Source organism: Protomyctophum bolini (assembly GCF_963924005.1).
Source record: "Protomyctophum bolini genome assembly, chromosome: 7".
Classification (NCBI taxonomy): Eukaryota; Metazoa; Chordata; class Actinopteri; order Myctophiformes; family Myctophidae; genus Protomyctophum; species Protomyctophum bolini.
Genome location: NC_137868.1, coordinates 16858373 through 16873618, shown reverse-complemented (window position 1 = coordinate 16873618; position 15246 = coordinate 16858373). Strand labels below are relative to the sequence as shown.

Below are 15246 nucleotides of genomic sequence, written 5' to 3'. Positions count from 1 at the left end.
GTTTTTTTACCAGCTGCTTGGAAAGCATGCTGGTCTATTATTTTCTCTCTTTCGCCATAGTGACGACCTATCGTCCGTTGAAACCAAATAAATGTATTCTCATACTGTACTATTATAGTTAATAGTTTGCCAAATGCAGGTGATAATATATACAGTATAATGCGGCTAACCAGACTTCCTTACACAGTATGTCTTCTTTGTTTCAGTGTTGAGTAAACAACCAGCATTTTTACTATTTGTATTCCCATCATCTTTGAATAAACAAATAGAACAAATACACAAGTAAAACAAATGCACAAATGGCATCAAGGAAGTCATTTTATTGATCAGGCTGGAACCCCTTCTGTGCTATACTGGAGAGTGGCACATCTCTTTTTTACTCTCTCTCTCTCTCTCTCTCTCTCTCTCTCTCTCTCTCTCTCTCTCTCTCTCTCTCTCTCTCTCTCTCTCTCTCTCTCTCTCTCTATTTCGCTCTCAGTTGTTCTCCCTCAAAAGTTTCCCTTGCACGTCTCCTGTGATTGGATGTGGGGGGCCTAGCTGTAGTTAGTGAGGATTTCGTCGATCCAGGGTAGCAGAGAACAGACCTTGGTGTAGACTCCGGGGTAGTTTGGCTGAGCACAGCCGGTGCCCCAGGAGACAATGCCCTGCAGCTCCCCATTACAGACCAGAGGACCACCGGAGTCACCCTGAGCAAGGGGAAAGGAGAGGAGACAGATGGTACAGGGCAGATGAGGAGAGGACAAGAGAATAGAAGGGGTGAGTGGAGAGCAAAAGAGCCAAAAACACAGTATGAATTAATAAATGAACATTTACAATAATTCACATATTTGTCCAGGACAGCTGCGGTTATTGTATACTTGTATAGTATACCACTGGTCCACCAGTTTACGGTGTCATGCCATACAGATTATTATGTTTCGAATACCTGACAGGAATCCTTGCCACCCTCCAGGTATCCGGCACACACCATACGGTCAGTTATCTTGCCAGGGTAGGAATTATCGCATTCCTTATCAGACAAGATAGGAACATCCACACACTGCAGGTAAAATGGGTTGAACACTGGATGGTGTGATAGAAAGGTGGAGACATAATACAGTACAGCTTTATTCCATGCACACAAAGGGCTGGGTAGGTCACTCGTACCTGCATAGCTGGAGACATGGGTTCCAGCTGGCAGGACAGGACATGACGGGGAAATAGCCTTTCTGATACAGTTAAACTTTTTTTGCAATAGGGTTATTATAATCCAAAAAGAAAGAGGCCTGGTATAGCACCATAGACATACGGAATCACACACACACACACACACACACAAACACACACACGGACAGGAGCGAATAACAAAATCTTCGGCTTCCGGACACACAATATACTTAGGAGAGTGATTTCTTCCTGAACTGAACATATATTGGGATGAGATTTTCCACACAAAAAGCAACAATTCTTATTCTTCTTATATATATATATATATATATATATATATTTTTTTTTTACATTTTTTTAAAATATTTTTTTCTCCTCTCTCAAACCATACCTGAATCAGTGTAGATGTTGCCCCATCCAGACACCAGGCACATGTCGCCGACCTTGGGGCAGGCCTGGGGCAGGGCTATGGGCTTGACATACTCGGTGAGATCGGCAGGATGGGCCAGCCTCATCAGCATGATGTCGTAATCCAGAGTCTGGTAATCGTAGCTCTGGTGCCAGTAGATGGCATCAACGGACATGTACTGCTCTGTGCCCTCGTACTTGTAGATGTGGTTTTCTCCCAGGATGGCAATCAGGGAATAGGGGCTGAATTAAGAGAGAGAAGACCAAACACAACACGGACAGGGAAATTCACGTAAGAGAGACGAGAGAGAGAGAGAGAGAGAGAGAGAGAGAGAGAGAGAGAGTGAGAGTGTCTGCTTGAATTTATTTTACACTTAGATTTATCCCTAACCCCAACCCACATAGATCTATTAGATAGATCTATAGATCTATTCAAAAGACACGCATTGATTCTCTTGAACAAAACATATGAAATCCAATAAAAATAATGCCCTAAAGCTGTGGTTTTCAACCAGTGGTCCTTGAGGGGGTTCCAGGTGGTCCCCAGCTAAATGATGTTGGTAACCAAGTGCACCCTTAAAGATCTTTAACTCTTGAGAGCGAAAAATGAAACCAAACAGACCCTTATGGTTTCATTTTACGCTCTCATTTTGCTCAATAGTGTGATTATTGTTAATTGTTTATTTTACAAGAAGTCTACACAGTTGGATAATAAAATATATATATTGATCAACGTTTGCGTGTTGTCTCTCCTATGGTACCATCAATACAGCATGGAATTGTGGATGAAATCTTATCCAACAATAACAAAATATTCTTCAGTTTTGGGTCCGAGAGGCTAAATCTCATCAGTCAGTGGACCGTGGTTCAAATGCAGAATAAATATTAGGCCTTGATATGAAAAAGGTTGAAAACCACTGACTGAACTCAAGTAAGCCATACTGTAATATTTACTTTTGCCAGCAGTGGGCAGCAGAGATGATCCACTTGTCGTTGATGAGGGAGCCTCCGCAGTAGTGATAGCCGAGGTTGATGGACACCTGCCAGGGCTGTGAGTGAGCCTCACACTGGTAACCTCCCACTATCTTGTCATCCATGGGGGCTGCCACTGAAAGACAGGAAGGGGAGAGACGGCAATTGAGAAGAACGCATATCCAGGAGGTAGCAAGACCACTCGCCCCATTTCTGTTTTCCTCCCAGAATCTTCCCCAGTGAGGGGTGGGAGAGGCTGGACAGCAGACGGCTGGACTTTGAGGCTATATACAGAGTAAAACCCCCAGTGTAAAGCATAAAGTTTAAACCTATAACTAAAGAATCATATGCTTTGCTGGGTGGCTCCCTGATAAAATTCAGTGAAATGTGGGACCCTTTTTTAAACATGAGCTGAGACTCCCTGATATTTCGGACTAATTGTCCAGTCAGTCATTCATATGGCGGTTCGACTAATATTCTTATAACTTTTACCAATAGTTTATTAAAATAATAATATTTTTTTATTTTTTACTATATATTTTTTTGTTTCCCTTAATTTTTGTCTTGTCTCGTCTTTTTGATTTCATTTCCTTTTTGTGTCTACAGTATTTGTATTTGTCTTGCTTATTGTTGTCATATTGTCTGTGTGTGTGTGTGTGTGTGTGTGTGTGTGTGTGTGTGTGTGTGTGTGTGTGTGTGTGTACGCGCAGTGTGCACGCATGTGAACGGCCGAGCGTGTGTTTTACCTGCAGCACCCAGGAGTGTGAGTACGATAAGGCCGATCATCCTGTAGCCTTACTCAAGTCTTCCTCTACTCGAACTGGACAAGACTGTTCTGTCATTCACAGCATTTATACCTCATGCCATCTGTGTGCTGACCAGAACCCCCCCCCCCCCATCCAACCCCCACCTGTTTACTCCCTCTGCCCCTGTTCCCACCCAGAAAATGCCCCCTATCTCCAAAATTGACCTGTCATCACAATCTGGGAAAACTCACACGTAACCTTAATTCATTTCATTTTATTTTTTCTCTCGTCGTGTTCTCACTGCCGTTATATAATGATATTTTAATTTAATGTTGTCTTTCTTTCTTTATTATAGGGGCAATGCAAGTTAACATGACATACATTCAAGTGCAGACGTGTTGTGCTGCACCGAGAATATTGTTAATTTTCAAATCTTATCTTTAAATATACAGCTTTCATTGTCATAAGCAGCACAATACACTACAGATACATGACCAATGTAAAATATGGTTCAAATAATACAATAAAATAAAAAGCTAAACTAAAAACTATTAACAATATACTTAGCAAAAACTGGGAACAGCTTTGGTTGTTCTTAAATAACATTACATAGGTTTTTATTTGTCTCACTCACTGTCTTCCAAGTGGCTTAGTGCCACAGAGTGACCAAGGCAAAGACCAAGGTCATGTCTATATTTTCACAATTCTGATGATTAACTCAGGCCAAAGGAAAACAGCCAAACAGAGTTTTGGGGATGGCTGCCATCCAAATGAATGACAAGTCTGTTTTCGTCAATATAAATATAAAATATCATGTAATGAATCCTGTTTTGCACTGAGACGTTTTAACAATCCTACAGCACAAATGTAAAGTAATCTTATTCAATATAGATTTTTGTAAAGTCAACATTTTAACACTTGTCAAAATAAAGGCACATGGGCAGATTTTACTCTGAAAAGCCCCGCCTTCCATTTCCCCATAAAACCGGGAGGTATATAATTACTACTGGTATAATTACTACTGTGTGTGTGTGTGTGTGTGTGTGTGTGTGTGTGTGTGTGTGTGTGTGTGTGTGTGTGTGTGTGTGTGTGTGTCTGGGGTAACACTGCCATGGGAGAGGAGGGTGAGGGTGTGTGTACGGTGGTTTTAGTAGACCGATAAGGGAATTAGGGCATGATAACAAGCATGGGACAGGGGTGCCCGTTTGGTGGGAGGGAGGGATGGGGTTGGGGGAGGTTTAGGTGAGGGGGTGAGGACTGGGATGTGGGTGTTTGATTAAAGGGGGGGGGGGTTCAGAATGGACTTGGGGTTGGATATAAATAGGAGCCACAGTGTTTCCCGATGTCTTCTGATCATTCACCAGGCATCATGATGACACTGCTGGCCCTTCTTCTGCTGGTTGGAGCTGCTGGTAATCCATACACGCACACACATGCACATTAACTAATACACACAAGCGTCCACTCAAGTGCATATGTGTATACACATATGCAAGCCACGAAATGCACACATGGCATGCACAGAAAAGCACTGTAGGCTTTTCTAAGAAGCTCAAAGAGCTTCTTAGAGCTGCATAGTATCCTTTGAGATTACAATTATCAATAAATCTGATTTAATAAATGTGGCTTTAACCACATTAACCCTGGAATCCATATTTGGACATGTTAATTATCTGTGATTTTTCAAGCATCAAAAAGAGCAGATCTACAAGCTCACAATGCATCGCCATGAAACACATTGTGAGTTTGTAGATAAGTTAATTTCACTATTCGTCAGATGATCTATATATAAAACAAGCTGTGAAAGTAGCCTACGATGCATTGTGAATTGTTGTGAATGTGACTTGCATAGTTAATTCCCCCCTCTGTTAATTAACCCCTGTGTGTCACAGCGGCAGTCCCCCGTGAGGATGGGAGGATCATTGGCGGACAGGAGTGTGAGCCTCACTCTCGACCCTACATGGCCTCTCTCAACTACGGTTATCATTTCTGTGGCGGCGTGCTCATCAACAAGCAGTGGGTGCTCTCTGTCGCCCACTGTTGGTACAAGTGAGTATAAAAATAACTCAGAAACACTTTATTGTATGAGGTTCATACAAGGAATTTGGTTTAGTATTTAGTATTCAATGTACCATGATGGTGTGGTCAGGTGTTTATTGCCACATATACACATACAGCACAATACAACTAGTTTAACAATACAAGTAGGCAAAACATACTGTGTGCGCGCACACACACACACACACACACACACACACACACACACACACCTGCATCTCCCGTCAGTCAGTCACGCCTCGTGACATGCTCCATATATGGCCTTGTGACACGCCCTCAGGGCGTCTTACTGGTTAAATAATATACAATGTTTATAGATGTATAGACAGCAAATTACCTTTTTATAAACCCATCCTGTCCTCTCTCAGTCCCTACTATATGCAGGTCATGCTGGGAGAACACGACCTCCGTGTGTTTGAAGGCACCGAGCAGCTGGTGAAGATAGACACCATCATTTGGCACTCAGAGTGAGCAAAACATTCATTACCCACATGAACCCCTAGTGTCTCTATATTCTGTGAAAATGTCAGCTCTACAAACTGTGTTGTGTGATCTTATAGATTGGCTATTTTCGATGAAGACATAATTTGTAGACTTTACTCCTTAATTAATATAATTGGCCCTCTACATTAGATGGGGGGGGGGGGGGAAGGAGGGGGCCTAATAATAAAAAACTATTTAATTTAGAAGTTAGGCCTTTTCTTCTGAATGTATATTATCTAAACATAACAAATCACAACAACAATGATCCAATTCCATCCATCAATACACACCTTAATTATTCACCTGTTTCCAGCTATGACTACCAGACCCTGGACTATGACATTATGATGATCAAGCTTTACCACCCTGTGGAGGTGACCGAGGCGGTGGCACCCATCCTTCTGCCCACGAGCTGTCCAATGGAGGGCATGCCCTGCTCTGTGTCTGGCTGGGGTAACACTGCCGTGGGAGAGGAGGGTGAGCTGATACCACTGATCTTTATATTGTAGCATTAATAATTACACTAGAGCATAATTATAATCATATTTATGTAAATGTATGTGAAATTATATCAACGTTTTTTACAAAGTGGCTCTGCAGGGAGTCTAGCTGTTTATAAGAGGCTATAGTCTGTCTGTCTGTGCCTGATGTCTGTGTGTTTGCCTGGAGCTAATCTTGCAAACCAGTGAAACCACTGGACCAATCAGTGCCAAATGTCTTGTGCAAACTGCCAGTATAGGATAGGTACGTTAATACCTTCACTAATGTTTTATATATTTTTTTAATATTTACTAACTTTTATAATGGAAGTCAATGGGGCTCGGATCGGGCTGAAACCTTGCCCACATTTGAAGTCATACATCATAGATACGTCATAGACGAATGAGGTCACGGTTGGCCGCATAAAGTCACAAGAAGTCACATAGGAGTCACGCCAATTTCCACATGATTCAAATCAAAGGAAACTAGGGTGCGTGGCCTGATCCCTAAATGCATCTCAAAATGGGGGTCCTTGAAATTAAAAGGTTGACAGTGCATTGTGTTTTTCCACGATACCATTTGTTTCTTTCTTTACCATCAATGACTTTGGATAGGACAGGGTACATAACATAACACAAACTTAATAGATTTTTCTCACCTTTAGATTTACACACTATATTCTGGCTTGGTATTGTAGGGTACAGTTACAATATTTACAAGAATATTTCTTCCATTTGTTTTGAAAAATAAAATAGAAAATGGACTAACCAGCTACTGTACTATACTGTATGTTTTCTGATAGATATGCACAGCCGTTTCTCTCTCTCATTGTGTGTTTGACCTGTTTCAGTCAACATGCCCGTCCTTCTGCAGTGTCTGGATGTGCCCATTACGGATGAAGCCGACTGTGAGAATGCCTACCCCGGTATGATCTCTCGTCGGATGGTGTGTGCTGGGTACATGGATGGAGGCCGAGATGCATGCAATGTAAGTACTGCCTGGGAAAGACAAGAATAAACACACAGTACTTTGTGGAGTGATTGACCTAACGTTGCTTTCTGTGGTTGACAAAGTTTGCCTTTATGTACAGCTACAGCGGTTGATAATGGAAACTTCTTATCACACCACTGAAAGGATGTGAATCTCTGCGAAACAGTTAATCAAACGAATCAATTTAATTGAGTATACAGAAATATTGATTGTCAATCATTTAATAAAATTATGAAATTGTAATCAATCACTATTTTGGGCATATCATTAAAAAAAGTAAAAGCATTAAAAAATACTTAAAATAACTGATCTACAAGCTCACAACTCATGATCTTATAGATCAGTTATTTTCACTATGAATGCACCACGCTGTGAAAGGGGGGTTAGTTAACTAATACAGTAGTTGAGCTAGGCCAGGCAGAAATGTCAACAAATAAACAAATATTTTTTTTAATTGTGACCAAAGTATATGTAAATGCATTTCATAAAAGCATAAAATTAATGGTAATTGCAAAGAGGTCTGAACTTCAATCCGGTGTGCGTTCTGCTTCCATTGACATTGTTAACCAGTAGGTGTCCTACTTGGCACCAGGATCAACATGTCTCAATGGAAGCTTAGGGAGATCACTTTCAACCACTACAGATATGCTATTGTAATAATAACTCTGACTGTGTAAAATGTACAGTTCAATGCACATTCAATATATCAAATACACTTAGGTATATTTGTTTTCTTGCTTTGCAGTCGTGTTGATTTCCTGTGATCTATTGCATCTGTGTATTAGCACAATGCTCCTATAATTGTTGGGATGGGTTAAAGGCGGACAAAAATAAATAAATATATATATATATATATATATATATATATACACACACACACACACACACACACACACACGTCACACACACACACACACACACACAAAATATATGAGAAATATCTCATTTTAATGTATTTACATTCCCTGGCAATTTTCCACACTAAGCATTATTCTAGCTTGGTATTGTATGCCATCTGCGTGTGTATATCTTTCCATAATAGAAGACTTGGTTGTGCTTGGCACAACTCGCTTGTTTTGTTCCACATTGCTTGTTATGAAACAGGTTCAGCATCTTCCAGACTCACTTTCCACTTGGATAATGGTCTATGATGCTATTAGCAATACGGAAAACAAACTTTGCAATACATTAATGTATTGTTTGGGTGTCACATGAAGAAATAAGCACAGAGATAAAAGAAAGTTTGAGCTTGCTTAAGCTTTAGGGCACCAAATGAGTATGGACAGCCAGATTTGAGTTTTTCTCTTATGCTACAGTATGATATATCTTGCCAAACCAATAACAACAGCCGTTATGATAAAGCTAAACTACTCACTACAATATAGCGTGTAACTACAAAATAGAGTATAAACCTACATCCCAACTTCCACGTGCCTTTATGGAACATTTGTATAGATGTGCAATGCACATTGTCATGGTGGGGCTAAAACAGTGGTAGATGATATATCATATAAATCTATCCTTACAGCAGTAGACAAAAACACTCTCTTTTTGTTTTGGACAGGGTGACTCTGGCAGTCCTCTGGTGTGTTCTGGAGAACTCCACGGTCTGGTGTCATGGGGCCAGGGGTGCGCTGTGCCCGGCTATCCTGGTGTGTATGTCAAAGTGTGCGAGTTTCATCACTGGATCCAAGATACCTTGGCAGCCAACCCCTGAAAACCGCATCTGCACCTATCTTCCCATCCATCTTTCTCTATACTCTACCTGTTGTTCCTTACCCACCACAGACCACCTGACTAACCACATTCCTTTTTCCATTACAACTCATGTTCCACTCATGCATTATTTCCTGCTCTTTCCATTACCCTCTCACGGATGATGTCTCTCTGTCTCTTACATCTGGATGGCACAGAGTTAACAGAGTGTAAAACACACAATAAAGTCCGTAGTAACATACTCATCCATGTCTTTTGTCTTTGAGTGATTTCAATAGAATAACATTAGATAGTTGTACCACAGTCTAACCAGCATTCCACTTGCTGTTTTAAGTATTTTTCTTTTTCTTTTTCTTTATCCTCTTGGAAGATTTTGTATTGACCTGTACTTTCCTTGAACTGTATCCATTCTGCAAACTGTTAATACAATTTTCAATCAATCAATCAATCAATCAATTGAAAGAACAACCTGAAACCATGACCTTATAGAGTGTCGTGTCCGAAATTCCTGATGGTCACTTGAAAACTTTTTAACACCATGGGGTTCATCTTTAGGCCTGTTATTATGAGTGTGGAGGAAGTGGAGTAGGTCAGTCATTTTAAATATCTGGGAACAACCATGAACAATAAACTCACCTTTCAGACCAATGCAGATAACATCTACATGGCAAGGCAGCGGCTTTATCTTCTCAGGAAACTGAGAAGTTTTAACGCTATAGTAAACACACCCTGAACATGGTCTATAGATAACTCACTCAGAGTGTTCTGTTAAAATCGTATCCTGGTATGGGAATCTCTCAGTTAGGGATAAAAGAAAATCACACCCGTGTGAACTGAGTAGTGCAACTCCCCTCCCTCTCTCCCCCCCCCCCCCCCCCCCCTCCTCTCCTCTCTCTCTTTCTCTCACATACATAGGTGAACCAACACATAGGCCATAGGCCAGCAAGATCATTGAGACAAACAATTGCAACTTCAGGACATATACAACCGCTCCATAACCAAAAACGCAATTCAGATTTACAATTCTTCCACCCACCCTGTTCGTTCTGAATTTGACTTGTTACCGTCAGGCAGGAGGCTTAGAGCCAAATTAGCTAAAAGGAAGGGTTACAAAACTTTGTTTGTGCCAACTCCTGTGGACATTTTAAATAAGAAAATGTTTAAATAGTTCATCACCTAATCCCCACAGACCATGATCACTGTTGCTGCGTTATGTGAATTCATTTTATATAGTATTATAATGCATTTGTGTATTTTAAGTAATGTTTTTATTGTTGTAAACTGACTGCCGGTGTGCTGAAGACAAATTTCCATTTTATGTAAATGTAATGGACAATAAAGTTCTCTTTATCTTTATCATAAAACATGTATGAAAATAAGCTTACATACAAAATATTGAAGAGGAGTAATTGGTTTAATTAAGTAGAACGTTATGCTATACATTTCAATGTTTTATGGAGGTTAAAATTGCCCTATTGTCCCAAATGAGATCTGTATTCTAAAGATACAGACACGTGACCACAATTTTCTGTGGTATCTGATAATTGGACATAAATATTAACATGACTCCCACCTTCGTTGGAGTCGGGGACACATCGCTTCAATGAACTGCAGCGGCCAATGAGGCATCTATTTTTTGAGGGGCGCTAGCCCCTCCTATGCCCAGATTTGTGTGTCTGTGTGAATCATAACGATGATTTGATTAGCTGAGCACGGAATTGAGATTATTTGATTGGCTGAGCAAAGTACGTATTGAGGATAAAATGTGAGGGCAGAAAATTGAAGATGGAAAAGTGAGGATGCAAGTTGTGATTGGCCAGAATGAGATGATATATGATGCAGGGCTTGACAGTACATTTCCCATTTCACAAAAGTCACTTGTCCGGAGCACGAGCACACAAATAGGCCTACATTTTAATTCAACTAACTGTAAATTGGTTTTACTTGGTGAAAACATGTTTGAATATTCAAAGATTGCAAGTTAATAGACCTAGATTAGAATGTCTATGATCTTACATATATTTCACGTATTCCAAATACACAGCCATAGATCGGTCCTATCCGCGCACAGTTACCAGACTGACCTCGTCGGCATTTAAACTTATAGCACATAGGGCGCATAGAGACCAAGGACAAAAAACATGTTGTTCACAGAGGGGCAGAAAAACAGGCACCACTGAATGCTACATACAGGAGATATCTCACGGGGCAGAGACAGCCATGATATGAATCAGTGGGACACAGGGCATGAAGTGAGATGAAAACTTAGTGGAACAGGGTGACCTGTGGCACATGAAAAATACATGGGCATAGGGCATTATGTAATGATTCATAATTATGCAGGACACATGGCATATGAAGAACAAGTCACTGGGAACATGTAAACTTCCATCCACTAACAAATCTACAATAATTACAAATTGTCCATCAGTATGGGGCACACAAAATAGGTTGTGTGATCAATTATCCAACACCAATCGCAACACACCTGTCAATTGTGTGCGCCATAATGTTTGTGCTCCCAAACATTGACTGTTCCCAAAGGAAGTTTTAATATTTTCAGTCTAGCTTTTCCTCATGTAAAAGTGGCGATATTTTACATAACATATGGTTTCTGTCAGAACTTTCACATGGATATGAAACTAGAGGACGATATCTGACTCAAAGTCTTAGGAATTAATTACTGGGTGAATACACGCAGTGCTAAAAGTTTACATGCCGATGTGGTCAGTCTGTTAACTGCTCTGATAGCACTGATATATGCCTGTGTATTTGGTATTATTTGGAATAAATAAAATTTTGAATGCACTTTAATACTTGTCCCAGACAAGCGGACAAGCCTTAATGTCAAGCCCTGATGTATGATGATAAGAGCGCCCCTCACTTCACACAGGTGTGATTTATTTTTATGTAGTGTTCTATACAGTCCTATACAGTGTCCTATATACAGTCAGGTTACTGAGACTATTTCTTATTGATTATTTCTGTTCACTAGAACTAATTAGGAAACTTATGTTTTATCCTCATTTATCTTGATGTAGCCTACAGGTCAACAGCGTTGAACCAAATGTGATGAGGTTATCACAAATGTGATGAGGTCATCACATTATTATGGTTATGGCCATTTTTAGCCCAAGGAGTGTTTTTTGTGCAAAACAAATCGTGAAATCATGGAAAACCCCTAGATTGACACGACACAAATAAATCTGTGGTAACTGTGTATTTGATGTCTTACTAGAAAATGTGTAGAATGCAGGACTTTTGAATTGTTACTAACATATTTATGAAACAAAAACAGCTGAAAGAGTTTCTGTTGCAATTTGTTCCTTTTTTGCCACAAAATGCCTGCACTCAAGTAGTTGCATGTTCCAAGGAGTTGCTTGGAGAATCATTGGGGTTTGGGCTTAAACCACCCAAAGACTTTGAATACATGACTCTTAATGTACAAATAGAGAAGTAAGATCCATAATGACATTAATGCACTGTACTGATCTTACACAGACCTATACTGTACAGTGTACAATGTACATACAAACTGAGCACCTTTTAATAAATGGTAACTTTCTGCTATTTGTTTTTTGAGGGGCTCGATCTAGCCCCTCCTATAGGCTACATCCAGCTTTTAGTTACTGTCCACAAACATTGTCTTTAACAAACTTTGACCATTGACAATGAATGGAGAATGTTATGTCATAGTGTCTGAGCAAAATAGGCATATAGGACTATTGTTTATTTTACATCATGATGATGTACGATGATAAGAGCACTCCGCACTTCACACAGGTGTGATTTATTTTTTAAATTATATTATAATGTAGGCTACTACTTTGAACTATAAATATACCGGTAGGCCTATATTTATTTGATTAGTTTCTAACCTTTTTACCAAATTGATTGCAAAGATGCTGTCAGACAGTGTGCGACCAGAGGTGAGAGAGAGGGGAGAGAAACTTGAGAACAGTCATGTGACATCTCAAAGTGACACCAACAGGTTGAACTATTTAACCGCAATCAGCCAGGGTGTTTGTTGACTCTTGTTAACTTTGGCCATTTCGTTGTAGTATAGGCTTAGCTATAGTAGCCTAGGCATGCGAATATCCAAGGCTTTAATAATCTTCAGGCGAAGATTTCCTTGACCAAATATTAATCAAAATGAGGACAAAACGCTGGCTCACATTATTGACGTTATTGATACTAGTGTGTTTTGCCTTGCTGTGTTTTAAGTCCTATGCCGAATCACCTGTTACAAACAGAGTTGAGAGCTGGCACTCAGCTTGGCAGGACGCCGACCGCGATGGCAAATGGATTTGGAAGAACGAGACAAACACGGGACGGTGCCCCGATACTTCACCTCACCTGTCCGGTCCGTTCCCCGTGGACCTCAACCAGACAATGAGTCTAGACACCGTCAAGGAGGAGAACCCCGCTCTTCAGCTCGGGGGCCGATTCAAGCCCCGGGAGTGCGTCGCCGTGCAGAGAGTGGCGGTGATCGTGCCATTTCGCAACCGGCATCATCAGATGAAGTACCTGCTGCATTATCTCCATCCCTTCCTGCAGCGGCAGCAAGTAGAATATGATTTCTATGTCATCAACCAGCACGGGGATGGGACGTTCAACAAAGCCAGGCTGATGAACGCGGGCTTTCTCGAGGCGCTGAAGGAAAAGGAATATGACTGCTTCATCTTCCACGACGTGGACATTATTCCCATGGACGACCGCAACCCGTACAGGTGCTACAGCCAACCTCGGCACCTGGCCGTGGCCGTGGATAAGTTCAACTTCAGTTTGGGATACAACCAACTCATTGGTGGAGCGATAGCCCTTTCCAAAGCGCAGTTCGTTAAAGTCAATGGTTTCCCCAATTCTTTCTGGGGATGGGGTGGTGAGGATGATGCTATGTATTTGCGTATTACTTATAAAGGCATGGCTATTTCTCGACCTAATTCACAGATTGCCAGATACACAATGATCAAACATGCAAGAGACTTAAACAATGAACCTAATCCGGATAACATAAAAGTGCTGACTAAAATAAGACATACCATGGACAGCGACGGAATAAACTCCCTCGTATACCATGTTGTTAAGACTGAGAAAGACATGCTTTATACTTTTATTACTGTCGACATTGGGACCCCGTAGTGTGCGTGCGTGCGTGCGTGACTGTGTGTGCATGCGTGCGCGAATCCTCTTCATTGATCCAGGCTCACCCAGCTCATTTATATTCTCAAATCATGACTTTTTCCTTTATCCATCAATATCTGGTTGCCCAAAACCTTGGTGTATGGGCCTACGTCTTATTTGATCCCACTCTAAACATTTAAGTTGAGACAGGTTTATATCATTGCAGTTCAGTTTAGTTTAGTTTTTGTTTAGTAGCCTATTAATGATGAATGCCTTACTTCATTGTACAAGAGTATCACACAAACTATTCATAGGCCTACCTTTTATAATCACAAAAAAGGAACAGTTTTGTACAAGCTATATCTATAGGTTTCCAGCTGACAGTGACGATATTCAAAATCATCACACATACTTTTGTCTCTGTGCTTTGACTTATACGCAATAGGCTCCAAATTGTGCAACTATAGGCAGACTTTGAAGAGGACATATTAGGAACTTGTTTTGTTCCAAAACATGTTTATTTTTATATTTGTCATTTTTACTTGTATTTATTTAAAAAATAAACTGCAGATTGTGGGGAAAACCTGTGATGTCAAACTGAAGTTGAATTTAATTGTGATTTTCTATAGTACTGACTTAAAAAATGTTAGGGACACAGCAATTGAAAATAAAATAACCTGAAGAGATGAATGCATGCAATATCATCCAATGATTTTTATATAGTTTTGACTATAGTAGCTTATTTGTTTAGCCCACAAATATAATAATTCAATCAATTATTTCTAATAATTATGATATACTAAACATGTGATAGTATGAGTCATTGAGAGAGGAATATACACTCTTGAGTAGTTTCTACTTGTTTATTTTGACACGCAGTAGACTGCTGCGTTTGCGTGTGTTTAGTACTTCATAAGAAACTATACTCTATATAATAAGAGTGCGGATGTTCCTTTCTCAGTGTATTTTCAAGAATCTGCACCCAGCTATAGACTACTCCTTAAGACTCCCCCCTATGGGAGAGTTCTCCAGTATGCATCATGTATTGTTCAAGTTCCTCAAATGTAAAACGTATGTTTCCTTGCATTGGTGGACAAATCAATCAGTAGACTGAAGACAAGAT

At 40.3% G+C, this 15246-nt stretch overlaps 3 protein-coding genes across 3 annotated transcripts; 2 read left to right on the top strand and 1 right to left on the bottom strand.

Annotated features, from left to right (window-relative positions):
• Positions 1-533: 533 nt before the first annotated feature.
• Positions 534-3312, bottom strand: LOC308318364 (serine protease 1-like; the record flags this gene model as incomplete). The annotated part of the gene is made up of 5 exons (XM_080767893.1): positions 534-686; positions 926-1062; positions 1538-1797; positions 2509-2662; positions 3273-3312. The coding sequence occupies 5 exons, from the start codon at positions 3310-3312 to the stop codon at positions 534-536; spliced, it is 744 nt and encodes a 247-aa protein (XP_080624019.1).
• A 1332-nt stretch (positions 3313-4644) lies between these two features.
• Positions 4645-9000, top strand: LOC308318365 (trypsin-like; the record flags this gene model as incomplete). The annotated part of the gene is made up of 6 exons (XM_080767894.1): positions 4645-4684; positions 5165-5321; positions 5699-5797; positions 6127-6290; positions 7144-7280; positions 8848-9000. The coding sequence occupies 6 exons, from the start codon at positions 4645-4647 to the stop codon at positions 8998-9000; spliced, it is 750 nt and encodes a 249-aa protein (XP_080624020.1).
• A 4062-nt stretch (positions 9001-13062) lies between these two features.
• LOC308318363 (beta-1,4-galactosyltransferase 1-like) lies at positions 13063-14707 on the top strand. Its single transcript, XM_080767892.1, has one exon. It carries the CDS (start codon positions 13152-13154, stop codon positions 14139-14141), a length of 990 nt encoding a protein of 329 aa, XP_080624018.1. The 5' UTR covers positions 13063-13151; the 3' UTR covers positions 14142-14707.
• The last annotated feature ends 539 nt before the right edge of the window (positions 14708-15246 follow it).

Coding starts and splice junctions, on each gene's coding strand:
- LOC308318363 (XM_080767892.1), top strand. CDS start 13,152: ATGAGGACAAAACGCTGGCTCACATTATTGACGTTATTGATACTAGTG.